The 14,242-nt window shown below is 52.6% G+C and overlaps 8 protein-coding genes across 8 annotated transcripts; 4 read left to right on the top strand and 4 right to left on the bottom strand.

Annotated features, from left to right (window-relative positions):
- Positions 1-90: 90 nt before the first annotated feature.
- Positions 91-1,749, bottom strand: BO85DRAFT_524878 (pH-signaling protein PalC; the record flags this gene model as incomplete). The annotated part of the gene is made up of 2 exons (XM_025665442.1): positions 404-1,749; positions 91-348 (listed from the first exon to the last, which is right to left on the bottom strand). Exons 1-2 carry the CDS (start codon positions 1,697-1,699, stop codon positions 91-93), a joined length of 1,554 nt encoding a protein of 517 aa, XP_025509711.1. The 5' UTR covers positions 1,700-1,749.
- Positions 1,750-1,844: 95 nt separating this feature from the next.
- BO85DRAFT_454564 (Bromodomain associated domain protein) lies at positions 1,845-3,059 on the bottom strand. Its single transcript, XM_025661315.1, has one exon. The coding sequence runs from the start codon at positions 2,927-2,929 to the stop codon at positions 2,282-2,284; it is 648 nt and encodes a 215-aa protein (XP_025509710.1). The 5' UTR covers positions 2,930-3,059; the 3' UTR covers positions 1,845-2,281.
- Positions 3,060-3,260: 201 nt separating this feature from the next.
- On the top strand, positions 3,261-4,849 carry BO85DRAFT_432871 (transcription initiation factor TFIID subunit 7 family protein). The gene is made up of 2 exons (XM_025658396.1): positions 3,261-4,322; positions 4,440-4,849. The coding sequence occupies exons 1-2, from the start codon at positions 3,290-3,292 to the stop codon at positions 4,769-4,771; spliced, it is 1,365 nt and encodes a 454-aa protein (XP_025509709.1). The 5' UTR covers positions 3,261-3,289; the 3' UTR covers positions 4,772-4,849.
- Positions 4,850-4,938: 89 nt separating this feature from the next.
- Positions 4,939-5,544, bottom strand: BO85DRAFT_443729 (uncharacterized protein; the record flags this gene model as incomplete). The annotated part of the gene is made up of 1 exon (XM_025658886.1): positions 4,939-5,544. The coding sequence occupies one exon, from the start codon at positions 5,542-5,544 to the stop codon at positions 4,939-4,941; it is 606 nt and encodes a 201-aa protein (XP_025509708.1).
- Positions 5,545-6,241: 697 nt separating this feature from the next.
- On the top strand, positions 6,242-7,681 carry BO85DRAFT_454561 (enoyl-CoA hydratase/isomerase family protein). Its single transcript, XM_025661314.1, has 2 exons — positions 6,242-6,821; positions 6,896-7,681. The coding sequence occupies exons 1-2, from the start codon at positions 6,502-6,504 to the stop codon at positions 7,395-7,397; spliced, it is 822 nt and encodes a 273-aa protein (XP_025509707.1). The 5' UTR covers positions 6,242-6,501; the 3' UTR covers positions 7,398-7,681.
- Positions 7,682-8,277: 596 nt separating this feature from the next.
- Positions 8,278-8,637, top strand: BO85DRAFT_385511 (uncharacterized protein; the record flags this gene model as incomplete). Its single annotated transcript, XM_025656600.1, has 1 exon — positions 8,278-8,637. The coding sequence occupies one exon, from the start codon at positions 8,278-8,280 to the stop codon at positions 8,635-8,637; it is 360 nt and encodes a 119-aa protein (XP_025509706.1).
- Positions 8,638-9,145: 508 nt separating this feature from the next.
- Positions 9,146-10,144, bottom strand: BO85DRAFT_239872 (uncharacterized protein). Its single transcript, XM_025654830.1, has one exon. It carries the CDS (start codon positions 10,047-10,049, stop codon positions 9,267-9,269), a length of 783 nt encoding a protein of 260 aa, XP_025509705.1. The 5' UTR covers positions 10,050-10,144; the 3' UTR covers positions 9,146-9,266.
- A 347-nt stretch (positions 10,145-10,491) lies between these two features.
- BO85DRAFT_524871 (oxidative DNA demethylase) lies at positions 10,492-12,899 on the top strand. Its single transcript, XM_025665441.1, has 2 exons — positions 10,492-10,917; positions 10,983-12,899. Exons 1-2 carry the CDS (start codon positions 10,754-10,756, stop codon positions 12,790-12,792), a joined length of 1,974 nt encoding a protein of 657 aa, XP_025509704.1. The 5' UTR covers positions 10,492-10,753; the 3' UTR covers positions 12,793-12,899.
- Positions 12,900-14,242: the final 1,343 nt, after the last annotated feature.

Raw genomic sequence — 14,242 nt, 5'->3', positions numbered from 1 at the left:
CCGGATTGCTGTGTCTGGATTGCTGTTTTAATCGGTACTGCGTATGGAGTAAGCCTTAAGGTATGTATGGTATTTGTATAGAGCTCAAGATCAATAATAGGCACTGTCACTCCGCTCCGGTACTGTTCCCGGCGTATACACACGCGCTACACTGGCCGCCTCTTCATCACTGTCCTCGACATCACTCCCCGGTCCAAAGTCGTCCTCCGCCGGCGGCGCACGCATGCGCACCAGCTGCTCCTCATCCAGCGAGGGGATCTTGTACGGCGCTGGCGCGGAATGGATATCTCGACCGGAGGGCAAGTTTGCGAGCAGGTCCGTAGAAGGTGGGATCAGCTGGGTATTAATCTGTGCTTAGCAGTTAGCAATATCATTCCAAACCAATGGCGTGGATATCACCAACCGTATCATTCATTCGCACCCACTTCGTCTCCAGCATCTCAATCACTCGACTCTCCTCCTCCCGACCTGCATTATCCCCCGGTCCTAGCTCGCCCTTCTCTATCCGATCCCGACTCCCCGCATCCTTCTCCATCCGTCTCTCCTCTCGCCGCTCCATCCAACCCTGCTTCAGCCTCGACAGCCCGGTCCGGCTCTTCGTACTCGTCTCCTTCGCTTCCGCTCCACCTGTCCCAGCTCCCCTAACCCCCAATGCCCCCTTCGCTGCTCTCAACCATGCAATTCCCTCCCCGATCTTCCCGGACAACTCCGCATCCACCCCGAAGAAGCGGCAGGCTCTCGCCCGCGCAACCCGTCCCAGCACCCGTGTATACCCTAGCAGATCATCATCAATCCCCATCCGCCCCTCCGATCGGACAGATCCCAGCCCCGCAGCAGCTTGCTCCGCGTACTCCGCAGCCCGGATACACAATCTCGCGAAGAGGTGCGCGCGGACCTTAGGGATCTCCGGCGCGCGGACCATCCAGTCCTTGTCATTGGGATTGCGCGCCTGAATACAGGCGGCGACGTAGGAATCGTCCTTCAACACAGCGAGGAGGGTTGCTTCCGCGAGGGCGAGACAGGAGAGGGCCGCTTGCGTGGCGGGGTCGAGGTCCGGGAGGGTAGAGGTTCCATTTTTGTTGCTATTGCAGATGGAGTGGGCTGCGGTTGCGAAGGAGGGCGAGGAAGCGAGAAGTGAGTGTACGGCGCTGGCTTGGAGGAGGTGTTTGGTGGCTGTTTGGATGGCGGCGGTGCGCTGTTCCGGCGTCGGGGTCGTGGATGCGTAGAGGGTGCGGGTGACGCCGATACGGGCGAGGGAGTTGAGCACGTAGCTGAGGGTGGAGAGGACAAAGGCTATCTCGAAGTCGAGACCCTGTCCCTGGATGCGGGTGGTGGTGGGCCGCTGTTTGAGGGAGAGCGTGGTGGTGGGGTTGGTGAGGGTCGGGCGCCAGGCGGATGTGATCTCGGTGCGGAGGGTAATTTCAATTTCTTCGGTGGGAGATGTGTCGCCGGGTTTGCTGCTGAGTCCGTTGGAGAGAGCGAGGAGGTAAGGGAGGTAGCTGGTTATGGTGGTGAGGAGAGTCTGCAGGTGGGCGTCTTGTTGCGGACCGCGGGGTAAACGCTTGTGTGCTTTGAGAGCTTGTCGGAGAGCATGGCGGGCGGTGGTGGCTGCTTGGGGGAGAGAAGGGTGGGTGCTGGAGGTAAGGAAGGTCTGGAAGGAAAGATGGGAGGTGGAGGGCAGTGTGAAGGCGTAGACCATGGTGATGGTGGTGGTGATTGGGGTGTTGAAGCTGGAGTGGAGTAGGTAGGAAGGGGAGAGCTGGAGTTGAGTTGGAGGAGGTGAAGATCTCCGCGGCAGCCAAGAAGCTCGTTTGCGTTGGAACCTACGGGAAAAGCACGTCGGGGTCAATTCGGGCCTATCGGCCAAACTCATTAACTCATGTGGCTTATACGCTGTTATGCTGTAGATACATGATTTCGCTTGCAAGATGGCTTTCCATCCCTCATTCGTCCCGATTGCCTTCTTCGCACATGTTTCAAGGCGTAGATGCTGTTTTCTGACTCGGTGGATAATGATAAATCCAGCCTGCTCTGGCCCTAAATTGTGACAACCCGTCTGTAGTAATAGCAAGTGATATGCTGATATTCCCAAGCTGGTGGACGATCTGCTGGTCATTGTGATCAAGCTGGGCCGGCCAGCTGTCCCAATGCCAGATACGGTGTAGGCGTTGTGTTGCAGCTAGGCGTCTTGAGTCTGGCTTGTCGGGCTGCAGACGACCGACAGCCTTGTTGCAGTGTATTGTGAAGTGGTCTGTTTTCGAACGACCTGTCTGCTGTCTCATCACACATCCATCCCTTCCCCATCGGACAAGTTGCTCGGCGCACTACTGACACCAGACGAATCGCTGTCAGCCATGTACGGCGCCCGCGACCGCATCTGTGAACCCCAGTCTTGGAGACTGGGCGCGCCACCCTCGATGATGATAGGATGCTCGTCGGCGCTCTTTCCGAGCACGGTTCCCGCATATCTCGACTCTTCGCCGGTTTTGCTGTGTTTCTTCTTCAATGCCGTCAAAAAGTCTTCTTTCTCGAGAGCGTCCGCATCGACCATGTCGCCTTCACTGGGCACAAATCCAGCAATTCGTCGAATCTCCCGGTTGGCCGGCCCACTGAACCACGACAAAAAGCCTTCTAAACCTCGCATATCTTCTTCTCCCTGCCAGTCCTCCTCCCATTCTCGCAGCTGGGGTCGTAGCGCGCCTGCGTCTTGCAGCGCTTGGTAGATATCTTCGAGGACCGGAACAGGGTCATGCGGATGAGCGTTTGCAGCATGGGCAGTCGTAGATGAAGCAAGGATCATGATGTATTGGGCGGTAAGGTCAGCGAGGGTGTCTAAAACGGACGGTCGCGTCGCATGGAAGCCTGCTGCGCGCAGGATCTGGATTATTGGCGGGCGGAGAAGAGCGTTGTGTAGATTGGAGCCAGACATGTTGGCGTAGGGGTTGTAGATGAAGAACAACGATAGAGACGTCAAGAAGAGCTTTCCAGCTCGCAGACGAGGATTATATAGCTAAGAATATGAGCGGCTCACTGCGTCGCTATTGTTGAGGTCGAGTGTTAGGAGATGAATAGGAAGCAAAGAGAGGATCAATGGCTGAATGGATGGGCCTCTTACTGCCTTTTCGGGGTCTTCCGCCTTCTGGCTCCGCCCTCGAGTCTTCGTCTCCGCTGTAACACAGCAAGCTTCACTTCACCCCATCCATCTGCCAGCCTCCTACCATCTCTGCTTTGACCTGATTTCGCTCACTCCTACATCGCATCTCCACCGACTTGGTGGTCACCTCTCGCCATGTCGGACACACCCCGTCCATCGCTCAAGCTCACCTTCGGGAAAAAGAAGGCGCCCGAGGAAACACCCCAGAGACAGCCTGCTGCACCTCCTCCGCCAACAGAGACCCCTCAACGCAAACTCACGCTCAAGATCGCCCGTAGACCGGCACCAGAAGCGCCGCCCGAGGATGACAAACTCAAGAAAAAGAAGAAGACCTCGAAGAAGCGCCCAGCAGAGGGACCCGCGTTGCAGGAACCATCCACCACGGTCGCGACAGCCCAACCCTCTGGACCCAAACGCCTGAAATTAAACCCGTCGAAGAAGCCAGGGGTCCAGTCGCTCCGTATCAAGAACAAGGGGCTGGTCCCCAACCGACCAGTGGGTGTTGGCTACGACTCGGAGGCATCCGACACGGAAATCGACCCCTCGATCGAAGAACAATTCATTCTGCGCATGCTGCCCGGAGAGGATTGCGAATATCTACAACGCGCCATTGCTGAACGCCGGTTCGACCGTTCGGAGATTTCTTTCAAACCACTCACCCGTGAGGGACGACGCGCCATCTTCAAGATCCGCGATCATCAATACGCCGCAGCGCTGGTGGACTTGCCATGTATCATCGAAGGTATGAAGAGTTGGGACCGGCGTGGGTGGTACAAATCTGCGGATATCTGCCAGATGCTTCTGATCCTTGGCCCGGTTGCCAATGAACAAGAGGCCATGGACTACCCACTCCCCTCGGACATCCTACACCCAGACGACAAGACACTGCAATACCCACATGGTCTCACACCACCGTTGCGATGGGTGAGAAAGCGCCGTTTCCGGGAACGGATTAGCACGCGGACTATCGAGCAGGTCGAGAAGGCCGTCGAGGATCTGATCGCCCAGGATGAGGCTGCCGTGGCACCTATCCGCTATGAGCTGGTTGATAAGACAGCATTAAACCGGGCTGAGGGACTGGTCCAGAGTGGAGATTACGACTACGAAGACGAATACGATGATGAGCAGGATGCCGAGGGTGAAATGGAGGAAGGCATGGAAGACGGTGGTCTGTTCGATGATTTCGAAGACACTTTGGCTGCCGAGATGGAGGCTGCCTTGGCTGCCGGCGACGAAGGCGAGGCAGGCGCTGCGGCCGCGGCACCTGGAGCCGAGCCACCATCAGATGCTGGGGTATACCAAGCGGGCACACCGATGGCAACGAAGCCGTCCACACCAGCGCCAGAATCATCCGGTGATGAGAGTGACGGGTCCGACGATGGCGACGAACCGGAAGATGAGCTGGATGATGAGCAGCTCGAGCAGCAGCGGCAGATGCAGCAGCAACGCGAGGAAATCGCCGAACTGGAGGCATTGATCCGCGCCGAGACGGCGAAGTGGGAGAAGATGCAGAACGCCATTCTGAAGGGCAAACTGGCCAAGCGCATTCACGATCTGAAACAAGATCTATCACTGAAGAAGGTGTCTATCGGCGAGGGCGATGATGCTGATGGTTAATCCACGCCTTACCTATATGTCTGTATGCTAATAGCTATTGATCGATTTCTGATACCCCATTACATACCATTCCATTCCACACCATCAACCTATACATCCTATCCTATCCTATTCCCTCCCTATAATCTACCAAAAAACCCACACTAATAATAATAATAATAACACAATCAAACAACCCTCCCCTTAGACCCCCTACTCGCCGCCCCCACCACATCCACCTCCTCATCCTGCCTCAACTTCCTCCTCCTCACCTCATCCTCCGGCTCCGCCGGACTCTGTCCCACCCGATCCCCCAACATCCTATCATGCATCTCCCTCTTCTGATCCAAATCCGCCATCTCCCCCTTCTCGTACCCCGGCGCCCCCGGCCCCTCGGCACTGCCTACCGCGCCCGCATGCGCCCCGGCTTGTGCTCTGGCCCGCGCATCCGCCGACTTCCCCTGCACGGCCCGCGCGATGTCCCCTTCTGCGGGCTGCTGCTCGACTCCGTATTCGGTGTCGAGGGTGGAGGCTGCGTTGCGCATGGATTCTTGGTGTTTGCTGGAGTTAGGGTTGGTGTTGGAGTTGGAGGGCTGGGAGGCTGCGTTGCGGGTTATGGGGGATAGGGCGTCGCCGCGGTGCCGGGGGAGGTGGTCGTATTGCGATGGATTCTGGGATGAGGATTGGGAAGTGCGTTGCTCGGAGGGTGTGTGGGTTACTGGGTTGGTGGGTTGGTTGTAGGCGGCTTGTTTGGGGGGTTGGGGGGGTTGTTGGTGGTGGTGGGATGATTGCATGCTTGCTTGGTTTGGGGGTTGTAGATTGGTATTGGATAATGGATTGGAGTTAATGGATGTTGTTGTCTGAGTGTAGAGGGTTGGGATGGAGGAGTTGGGATGTAGTGATGGTGGTGATGGTAAGTAACTAAGTATAAGAGAGCTGTGAGGGGATGACGTCAGTGATGATGTGATGTCAATATTTTGGAGGTGTGAAGAATAGTTCCTTCTTGAGTATATTGGGTAGATTGGTTGTAGATATTGTTTGGTGCTCTATTCTGTGGAGTTCAGCGGTACTGTTCTGCCCTGGAGGGGATTTGAAATCATGTTCGTTTTGCGGGGGGATCTGCTGGTGGTCGGTTGCTTTGGCCGTTAGCTGTCATATACCCATCTTGCTTGTTGGAGGGTACGTGATGGAACTGCGGGATCAGTCGATAGAGCTGTTGCTATACTATGGAAGCGGTCAGTGGGATAAAAGATGTCATATATGGTAGACTGCTAAAAGGATGCTTCACAGTAACTGGTCAATAGATAGGTGATGAGGGTATGCGGGGATGACGGATGCAGCTGTGATGGATGGAGCTTACGCCGTTAGAATTTAACTACTAACTATGACTAACGACTACTTGCATGGGATCATCATCACGGTCAGATGAGAGCTACCCAAAAAAAGCAAATATATACACATACTCCCCTCAGCACAAGTATACAAATCTGACAAGAACATAATCCACATGCAATAAATCCAATCGGGAACATACTTCAAGCGCATGTGATACCGCGGGATTCACTCACTCCTTATTCTCATCTTCCCCGGATTTAGCAAACAATCCAGTTTAACGATTACTGATCACGAATAACCCTCAAAAGTATACAAGACCACCATTCCATCTTCTCTACCATCCCCGCTTCATGTTACACACGTACACTGTCACAAACGAGTAACAAGCAACAGCCCTTGCTTACTGTACTACCACCATGTCCACCACATCTCCACTCTTCACCCTCCCCATCTCTTCCACTTCCGGCTCCATCACCTGCACCAACCCATCCCCCGACCAGCCGACAATCTACCTCCTCACCTTCACCTCACCCCCAGATAACCGTCTCACCCCGACCTTTATCGACACCTTTCTCCTGGCCCTCGACATCATCGAACACCGCTACCAAAAGGGTGTGTTAATCACCACCAGCGGGATTCCCAAATTCTACAGCAATGGACTAGATCTCGAACTTGCGCAATCCACAGAGGGGTTTCTGGATAAATGGCTGTGGAAGTTATTCCGTCGACTGTTAACGTATGTTCATTTAATTTTACCACTAACAAACATGAACCGTATACTAATATATATATTTACTATGGAATCAACAGCTACCCCATGCCCACCATCTCCCTCCTAAACGGCCACGCCTTCGCCGGCGGCTTCATGCTCGCCATGTACCACGACTACCGGATCCAGAACCCGAGTAAGGGCTTTCTATGCATCAACGAGCTCGAATTCGGGGTGCCGTTGCAAGCGCCCATGATGCATGTCTTCCGGGAGAAGTTGACGCCGAATGTGTGTCGGGATGTTGTGCTCGAGGCGAAGAGGTTCCCTGGGCCGGAGGCGCTGCGGCTGGGGATTGTGGATGGTCTGGGGGGTGTGGAGGAGACGGTGAAGTTCGTGAAGGAGAGGAAGTTGGTGTTGATGCCCAAGACGGAAATTTATGGGGTGATGAAGGAGGAGATGTATCGGAGGTTGTTGGGGGTGGTGGATGATCATTCGGGGAATCTGGAGTGGAGGGAGCGGGTGGAGGAGAGGAAGGGCGAGATGGAGGATGTTGGGAGGAAAAGTGTGGAGGTTTGGGAGGGGAGGAAGGGGGCGAAGTTGTGATATACTTTTGCATGTGGCGTAGATATATGATGATTCATACTAAGACATTGTATAGATGGGATGATGGGAATGGTGGTATTTACTAATTCTCTTAGAGACTGGAGTTACTGCCAGGTTGACTTATATTGAATCTACAAGGCTGACTACAGCCGATGAGAAATACTAGATGTGAGACATGCTCCCTAGAAAGGCAACAGCTAAGAAAATACTACTATAAGAGATGAACTTATATTACCAGGGACTTCTGATACTCGTGATCGAGAGGAAGAGAATGGCAAAGAGCCTTTAATTCCTTCATAGCTGTCTCACATCACCTTTTTCCCAAGTTACTATATACATTGAAGAAAGCATACCCAATACAAATAATAGTCACCTCGTAGTGTTCTTATAACATTCTCTGATATTCTATCTACTCCAAGGATAATCTAAACACTAAACCCCCATTCCCTAACCCTATTCTCAGTAACATAAATCACAAAACCTCAAGCAACACAGTGAGCTCAAGGTGAACTGGATAGCATACTCCGCCACACTCACTTCACGCACTTTTGTTTCAGAAACACAGCAATTCTGAACTCGCTCGCTCGCTCGCTTGCTTGCTTGCCTTCTTTAGTGAAACTTCAATTCACCGCGCTGGGGATGGGGCCTTGCCCTCGCAACGTGAGAGATTTGTACAAGAGATTTTTTAATGACCGGTTTAGTCATGCGATCACGCTTACAGCTACTACTACATCGTTTAGTGATGTTTATGGTTGGTCCTCGCTGTTGACTTTATAGCATTTTACATTTGCTAGGTATTCTTCTAACTTATCTTCGTCTTCGATTTTCATCACAAAGTTTGCTAAATCTTCATTCAAATCAGATACAGCTTGATTTCAACATGGAGAGTAGAAAACGCAAGGCGGATGATGAGCTGGATCCCAGCACGGGTGATGTTGGCAGAGTGCCTGAGGTCGATCCTAGTATTACGGACAGCGTGCCTAAAGTTCAACCCACTACTGCTGGCAGCGTCCCGGGGGCCGGACCCATCACGGCTGACAGCATTTCCAAAGTCGATCCCGCCATGGCCGCTTACATTGAGAAGAGACGCAGAGAGAAGGATGAGTGGCTGGAACGGCAGGGAAACGCACTGTGGAAGAACTACTGGACCGTGAGGGAACAACAGCTCTCTAAGCCATTTGGGCCACGGCCGAGCTATCCACAGGTGATCGAGGTTTGGCAACGTGATGAGGTAATATAGGACCTGGATGTGAAATCGGTTGTGAAGGGCGAATCATTGACGGACTGTAGGTGGACCAAGAAGCTGCATCCTCGGAGTTCCCTCCCAATGGAATCACTGATAAGAACCCTCCTCTTTCTTACGACGTCATCGCAAGTATCCTCTGGAAAACCAAGGGCCATTGTCCCAAAGCGCAGGCGTGGTTGAAGAGCCATGAGATGAGCAGATTCATGCGTGCTAATGTGATCGTGAGGCACTATGGACGTGAGAATCTGAGAAAGAAGGCGCTCCATAACATGTACCAGAGGAATCTTGGTCTGCAGAAGGCGGCCAAGGAGTCCGCGCAAGTGATGGATGATGGAAAGGAAAACCAGGAAAATGAGGCTACCCCTTGGGACAGAATTTTGACAGCTCATGACAGACTTCGAAAGGCGATGGGTGAACCTCAGGTGTTTGCGCATGAGATTCTGTTGTGGTAGCTATTCCCTGTCACACCATCAGTTTTGCCAGCACATGTCAGTAGGCGGCTGACGTACCCTCTGAGTCTGTCTCTTTGAATTACATCGTAAGATGAATGTCCACTCATGTACCAAAGCTTGACGGTTCACTGGACGGTTCTTGTAACTAGCTTTTCCAATAATCACTGATTATCAAGTCTTCTTGTTTCTGTTGGTGCCCTTGGCCTTTCCCGGACTCTCTAGCTTGTCTACTAGAGGTCGATACGGCGAAGCTAACACATGCTCTGGTGCTCGTTGAGCACTATCGTCGCGTCTGGGTTCGCCAGAAGATGGCCGCTTCCGCTGCTCTTCGTGCATCTTATCCAACGGTTCGCCCACGATCTGGTACTTGTTCCAGTTGATGGGAGGCATGCGGACAACATTCTGCGGCGTGGGCAGGGCCCCTAGCCCGGCATAAACGCCTCTCTTCGGACTCTCTACATCCTCGTCCTCCGAGTCTTTGTCATGAGTGAAGTTGATGAAAGCCCCTGTATCCTTCGCCGACAGATTTCCCGCTGCCAGTTCGCGGGCGAACCCTTCTGGATCCTCTGCTGCGGCCTTCTTGAACTTTTCTAGCGTCTGAATATCCCGCAAGCTTTGCTGCTTCTGGAGCTGAAGGATAGAGATCGCGGATCGCAGAGCAATGGCATCTGGGTTCTCGCTCTCCGAGATCGGGACGGCGGCCGGCTCGGGCGCGAACACGGGGGCTGCAGCCGGCGGGGTAAAGTCCGCTGATGAACCATAAGGGGGTACTCTTGTGGTTGGCGAGGGCGACGCAGCAGGAGGAACAATAGGGTGAGGAGCGCCGTTCCCCGCGGCGGCGTTCGTGACAGGCACAAGATGGGCAAAGACAGGAGTCACGGGCGAGTAAGGCGGGCGCGGCGGAGTACCTGGCCGATCAGGCTGGTTGCTTTGGTTCTCCTGCGAAGGCTGCATTGCGCAAAGTTGAAGAGAGCAGGAACTGGAGGGGTTGTTGAGGAATGATACGTGGTAGGAACAGAAGGATACCCTGATCCAACGGATTGCTGGCTGGATCGATGCGATGATCGACGGGAATGACGTCTGTGCCTGCAACTGAGAGGTTTAAGGGATGGCAATAGCGGTGACGGTCAAGAAGCAAGTCTGATGAAAGTGACAAGTCAAGAATACTGCTCGTATGAGACAGTCAATGACAGTTCATGTTGGATGAAGCGATGCTTGAGTCAGAAGAGCGATGGAAGGTGCTGGATGCGCTTATCGAAGGCGATTATCGGGGCTCCAGTGCGGAGTCAATCAACCCCAGTCACTTTGCCTGTTGGTGGCTGGGAAAGGCATGCTGATGGCTGTTGGTTGGAAAGTGCTTCTCCACAATACACTCATTGGTATTGACTACTCTTGTATAGCTCTCAATGAATAACCAGTGAATTTCTATTCAGCAGCAGACAATAAGGAAGTAAATAAATAAACAGTTAAATGAATTCATTCTAGTGAAGGTGTCTATTTTAGGAAACCATATGGCCTGATTTGGTGGCCTGATTGATGCCTGCAAATTTTTCACCGCCAAATTTATTCGAAAAATTAAAGGCAAAATCCGCATTCCGTTAAGATCGAACCCTCTCCAGAGTCGATTCAATCTCGCATTCCTTTCCCTTTTTCTCACAATGAAGCGCAAGTCTGATGGAAGAGAGTCCCTCGGCGGCAAAGACCAGCCTGAGTCCAAGAAGCGCGCTTTGTCGAGCGAAGAAGCCGCTGCGCGCTTCCGTGACGGCTTGTTCGAGCCGTCGGTCCTGAAGGACTATACCGAGCAATATGCCCAGTCTGCTCCGTATGCTGCCCATCATACATCCTGACTGGCAGATAACATGAGCGATGCTAACCCCAAGTCCAAAGGTACAAGCATGGTGTCATCCACCCCCTCATCGAGCCCTCCCTCTTGCGCGCCGTCCGCGACGAAATCCAGGCCCAGGTGCAGTTCACCGAGAAGGAAACCGATATCTACAAGATCTTCCAATCCGGCGACCTGGCCAACCTGGACGGTCTCGACGATGCCTCTCTTGCGAAATTGCCCTCCATCCTCAAGCTGCGCGACGCCATGTACTCTGCCCGCTTCCGTGAGTTCCTCTCGAAGGTCACCGGCTCTGGAAAGCTGAGCGGACAAAAAACCGACATGGCCATCAACGTCTACAACGAGGGCTGCCACTTGCTCTGCCACGACGATGTCATCGGAAGCCGACGTCTGTCCTACATTCTCTACCTCACCGACCCCGACCAACCCTGGCAGGCCGAATGGGGTGGCGCACTGCGTCTGTACCCCACGACAACCAAGAAGGATGCCAACGGCGACGACGTCCTGATTCCCAGCCCGGACTACTCCCTCAGCATCCCTCCCGCGTTCAACCAGCTCAGCTTCTTCACCGTCCAGCCCGGAGAGAGTTTCCACGACGTCGAAGAAGTCTACCACCCGAAAGACAACGAAGACAAGTCCAAGAAGCGCGTGCGCATGGCCATCAGCGGCTGGTTCCACATCCCGCAGGAAGGCGAAGACGGCTACGAAGCCGGTCTGGAAGAGAAGCTCGCTGAGCGCAGTAGTCTGGCCCAGCTCCAGGGCCGCGGCGACATCTACGACCTCCCCCAGCCCAAGACCGTCGACTGCGAGAACGAGGACGAGCAACAACCCGAGGAAGGAGGTAAAGGCAAGGGCAAGGCGAAGGTGGAAGAGGAGCCCACGCCCGAATTCACAGAATCCGACCTCGCCTTCCTGATCCAATACATCGCCCCGTCCTACCTCACCCCCGACATCGCCGAGGAAATGTCCGAGACCTTCTCTAACGAGTCGTGTCTCAGTCTGGAACGATTCCTTTCGGAGAAGTTTGCGACTCGTGTTCGGACCTACATTGAAGAGCAGGAGAAGAAGGGCCTGCCCAGTTCCTCCGACGAGATTCTCGCCCAGACCGGATGGACGGTCGCCCGTCCTCCCCACAAGCAGCGCTACCTGTTCCAGCAACATGGCACCGCGACCCAGGACCAGAAATCTCCGATCCAGGAACTCCTCGACGACCTTTTCCCTTCCCGGGCATTCCGCAAGTGGCTCGCTCTGATCACCGGTGCGGGCCGTATTACCAGCTACGACTACCTGGCCCGTCGCTTCCGCAGAGGCCAGGATTACACCCTGGCCAGTGGCTATGATGGAGAACAGCCCCGTTTGGAGCTGTCGCTTTGCTTGACGCCCACTCCGGGCTGGGAGAAGGAGGACGACGAGGAGGAGGAGGATCAGGATCAGGATCAGGAGATGGGCGAGGGCTCATCGGAGGAGCAGCAGAAGAAGGCGGTCAAGCCGAAGAAGAAGAAGGATGAAGGAGCCGTCGCCAACGGCGACGCCGAGGAGCCTTCGGTGGGTGGATACGAGATCTACATGGCCGGTGACGACGAGGATGAGGGCGATGCAGCGATCTACCGGTCCGCAGGCGCCGACGATGACGATGACGGCATTCTCTTCAGCACTGCCGCCGGATGGAACCGACTCAGCATTGTGTTGCGGGACAGCGGCACCCTGAAGTTCGTCAAGTATGTCAGCGAGGCTGCCAAGGGCGACCGTTGGGATATCACGGGTAACCTGGGGGTGGAATTCGAGGATAACGATGACGAAGATGAAGACGACGAGGATGTGGATGATGATGACGTTGAAGAAGAGGATGAGTGAATGGCAATCAAAAACTGAAACAGGAAAATGTCGTATATTTTCCCCTATTGTACATACTACGCAACATGATGAACCCCAACCAAATATTCACACACAAAAATAGATACAATCATCTCCTACGTAGGATCTACTCTTTCTGCCTACAGTAAACGCCCCGAAACACACAGCCACCCATCGCATCCCACACACCCAAACCAATCAACAATGAAACTACAAGTAGTAGATAGGCAGCAACGAAATATACCCAAAACACATCAGGATGCAATCCCTAAACCTTAAGTACATATTCTGTATAATATACGATCCTCGTACGTAGGAAACCTAGTAGTTGTTTCGCACCGCCACCCCAGCAATCGATCCTTCGAAAACACTTACGAACGCCCGACACCCCACTCACTCAGGAATACTTATGAAAGAAAAAGGATTCGATGACTTTCTACGAGAGTACGACATAAGTTACTGCTCTGGTGGAGTAGTAGTGCACACACACAATATTTATTTGTTTTGTGGACTGATCATATACTACTACTATTATAATATTTGGTAAGTAGGTAGGTAGGTGGGGGTATTTAAGTTGTTGGTTGGTACTTAGGGACGATCCGATCCTGCGGTGATTTGCGCAGGGTATATTTATCTATCTGTCTATATATATTTAGTATACAGTAGTATAGTAGTAAATTGGTTATTGATATATTGTTGGATAGGTAGTAGTGTTGGTGGATGATATTTTTGGAAACTAAATTGATGCAGGGGATGGATGGATAGTTCCATGTCTGGCAGTATTATTGTTTAAGTTGTATCTAATATAATGCATACTTGATGATGGATCGATGCTTGTGTATATTTGTATGTTTCTTTTCTTTGATGTGTTGTAGTATGTGTAGACTATTATGGTGGTGTAGTTTTCATGCTATTATTCATGTCACTTGGCTGGATATAGTGCTGTACAGGAATTGAGTAGGGAGGGTTCTTTGGTGTTTTATCCTCATAGTGATTGTAAAAAAGAGTAAGTAAGTCTATAATTCTACTGTATGGGTTTCTTGATAGTGTGGGTCTGTGAGTATTCCATTACAATTGTAGCTACTTTTCCGATCTACATTTTACTATATCTTTGATGTATGATGGAGCTTAGGATTAATGGAGGTAAGTAATACAGTTCGAATCATAAGAAGCTACCTCGTATACGGAGTGTATATCTTCCTTTTCAAAGATCGGATGGGGCGATCTCCGAGCTATCCATTCCCTTGAGCACAAAAATATACAGAAAAAACCCTTAAACCTACTAATGATACACATCACAAATAAGTCGCGATCATGAGACACTCCCACTGCCCCAATTTGCTTCCTATCCCTGATTGATTATTCCAACTAAAGTATACTTGCTTATTCCTCTTTATACACTTATACTTTTTCCTCCTAACAAATCACCCGCGGAATCAAGTCCGCTGCA

Source organism: Aspergillus piperis, assembly GCF_003184755.1.
Source record: "Aspergillus piperis CBS 112811 unplaced genomic scaffold BO85scaffold_40, whole genome shotgun sequence".
NCBI lineage: Eukaryota > Fungi > Ascomycota > Eurotiomycetes > Eurotiales > Aspergillaceae > Aspergillus > Aspergillus piperis.
The sequence above is the reverse complement of the archived record's forward strand: the minus strand, read 5'-3'. Positions and strand labels throughout refer to the sequence as shown.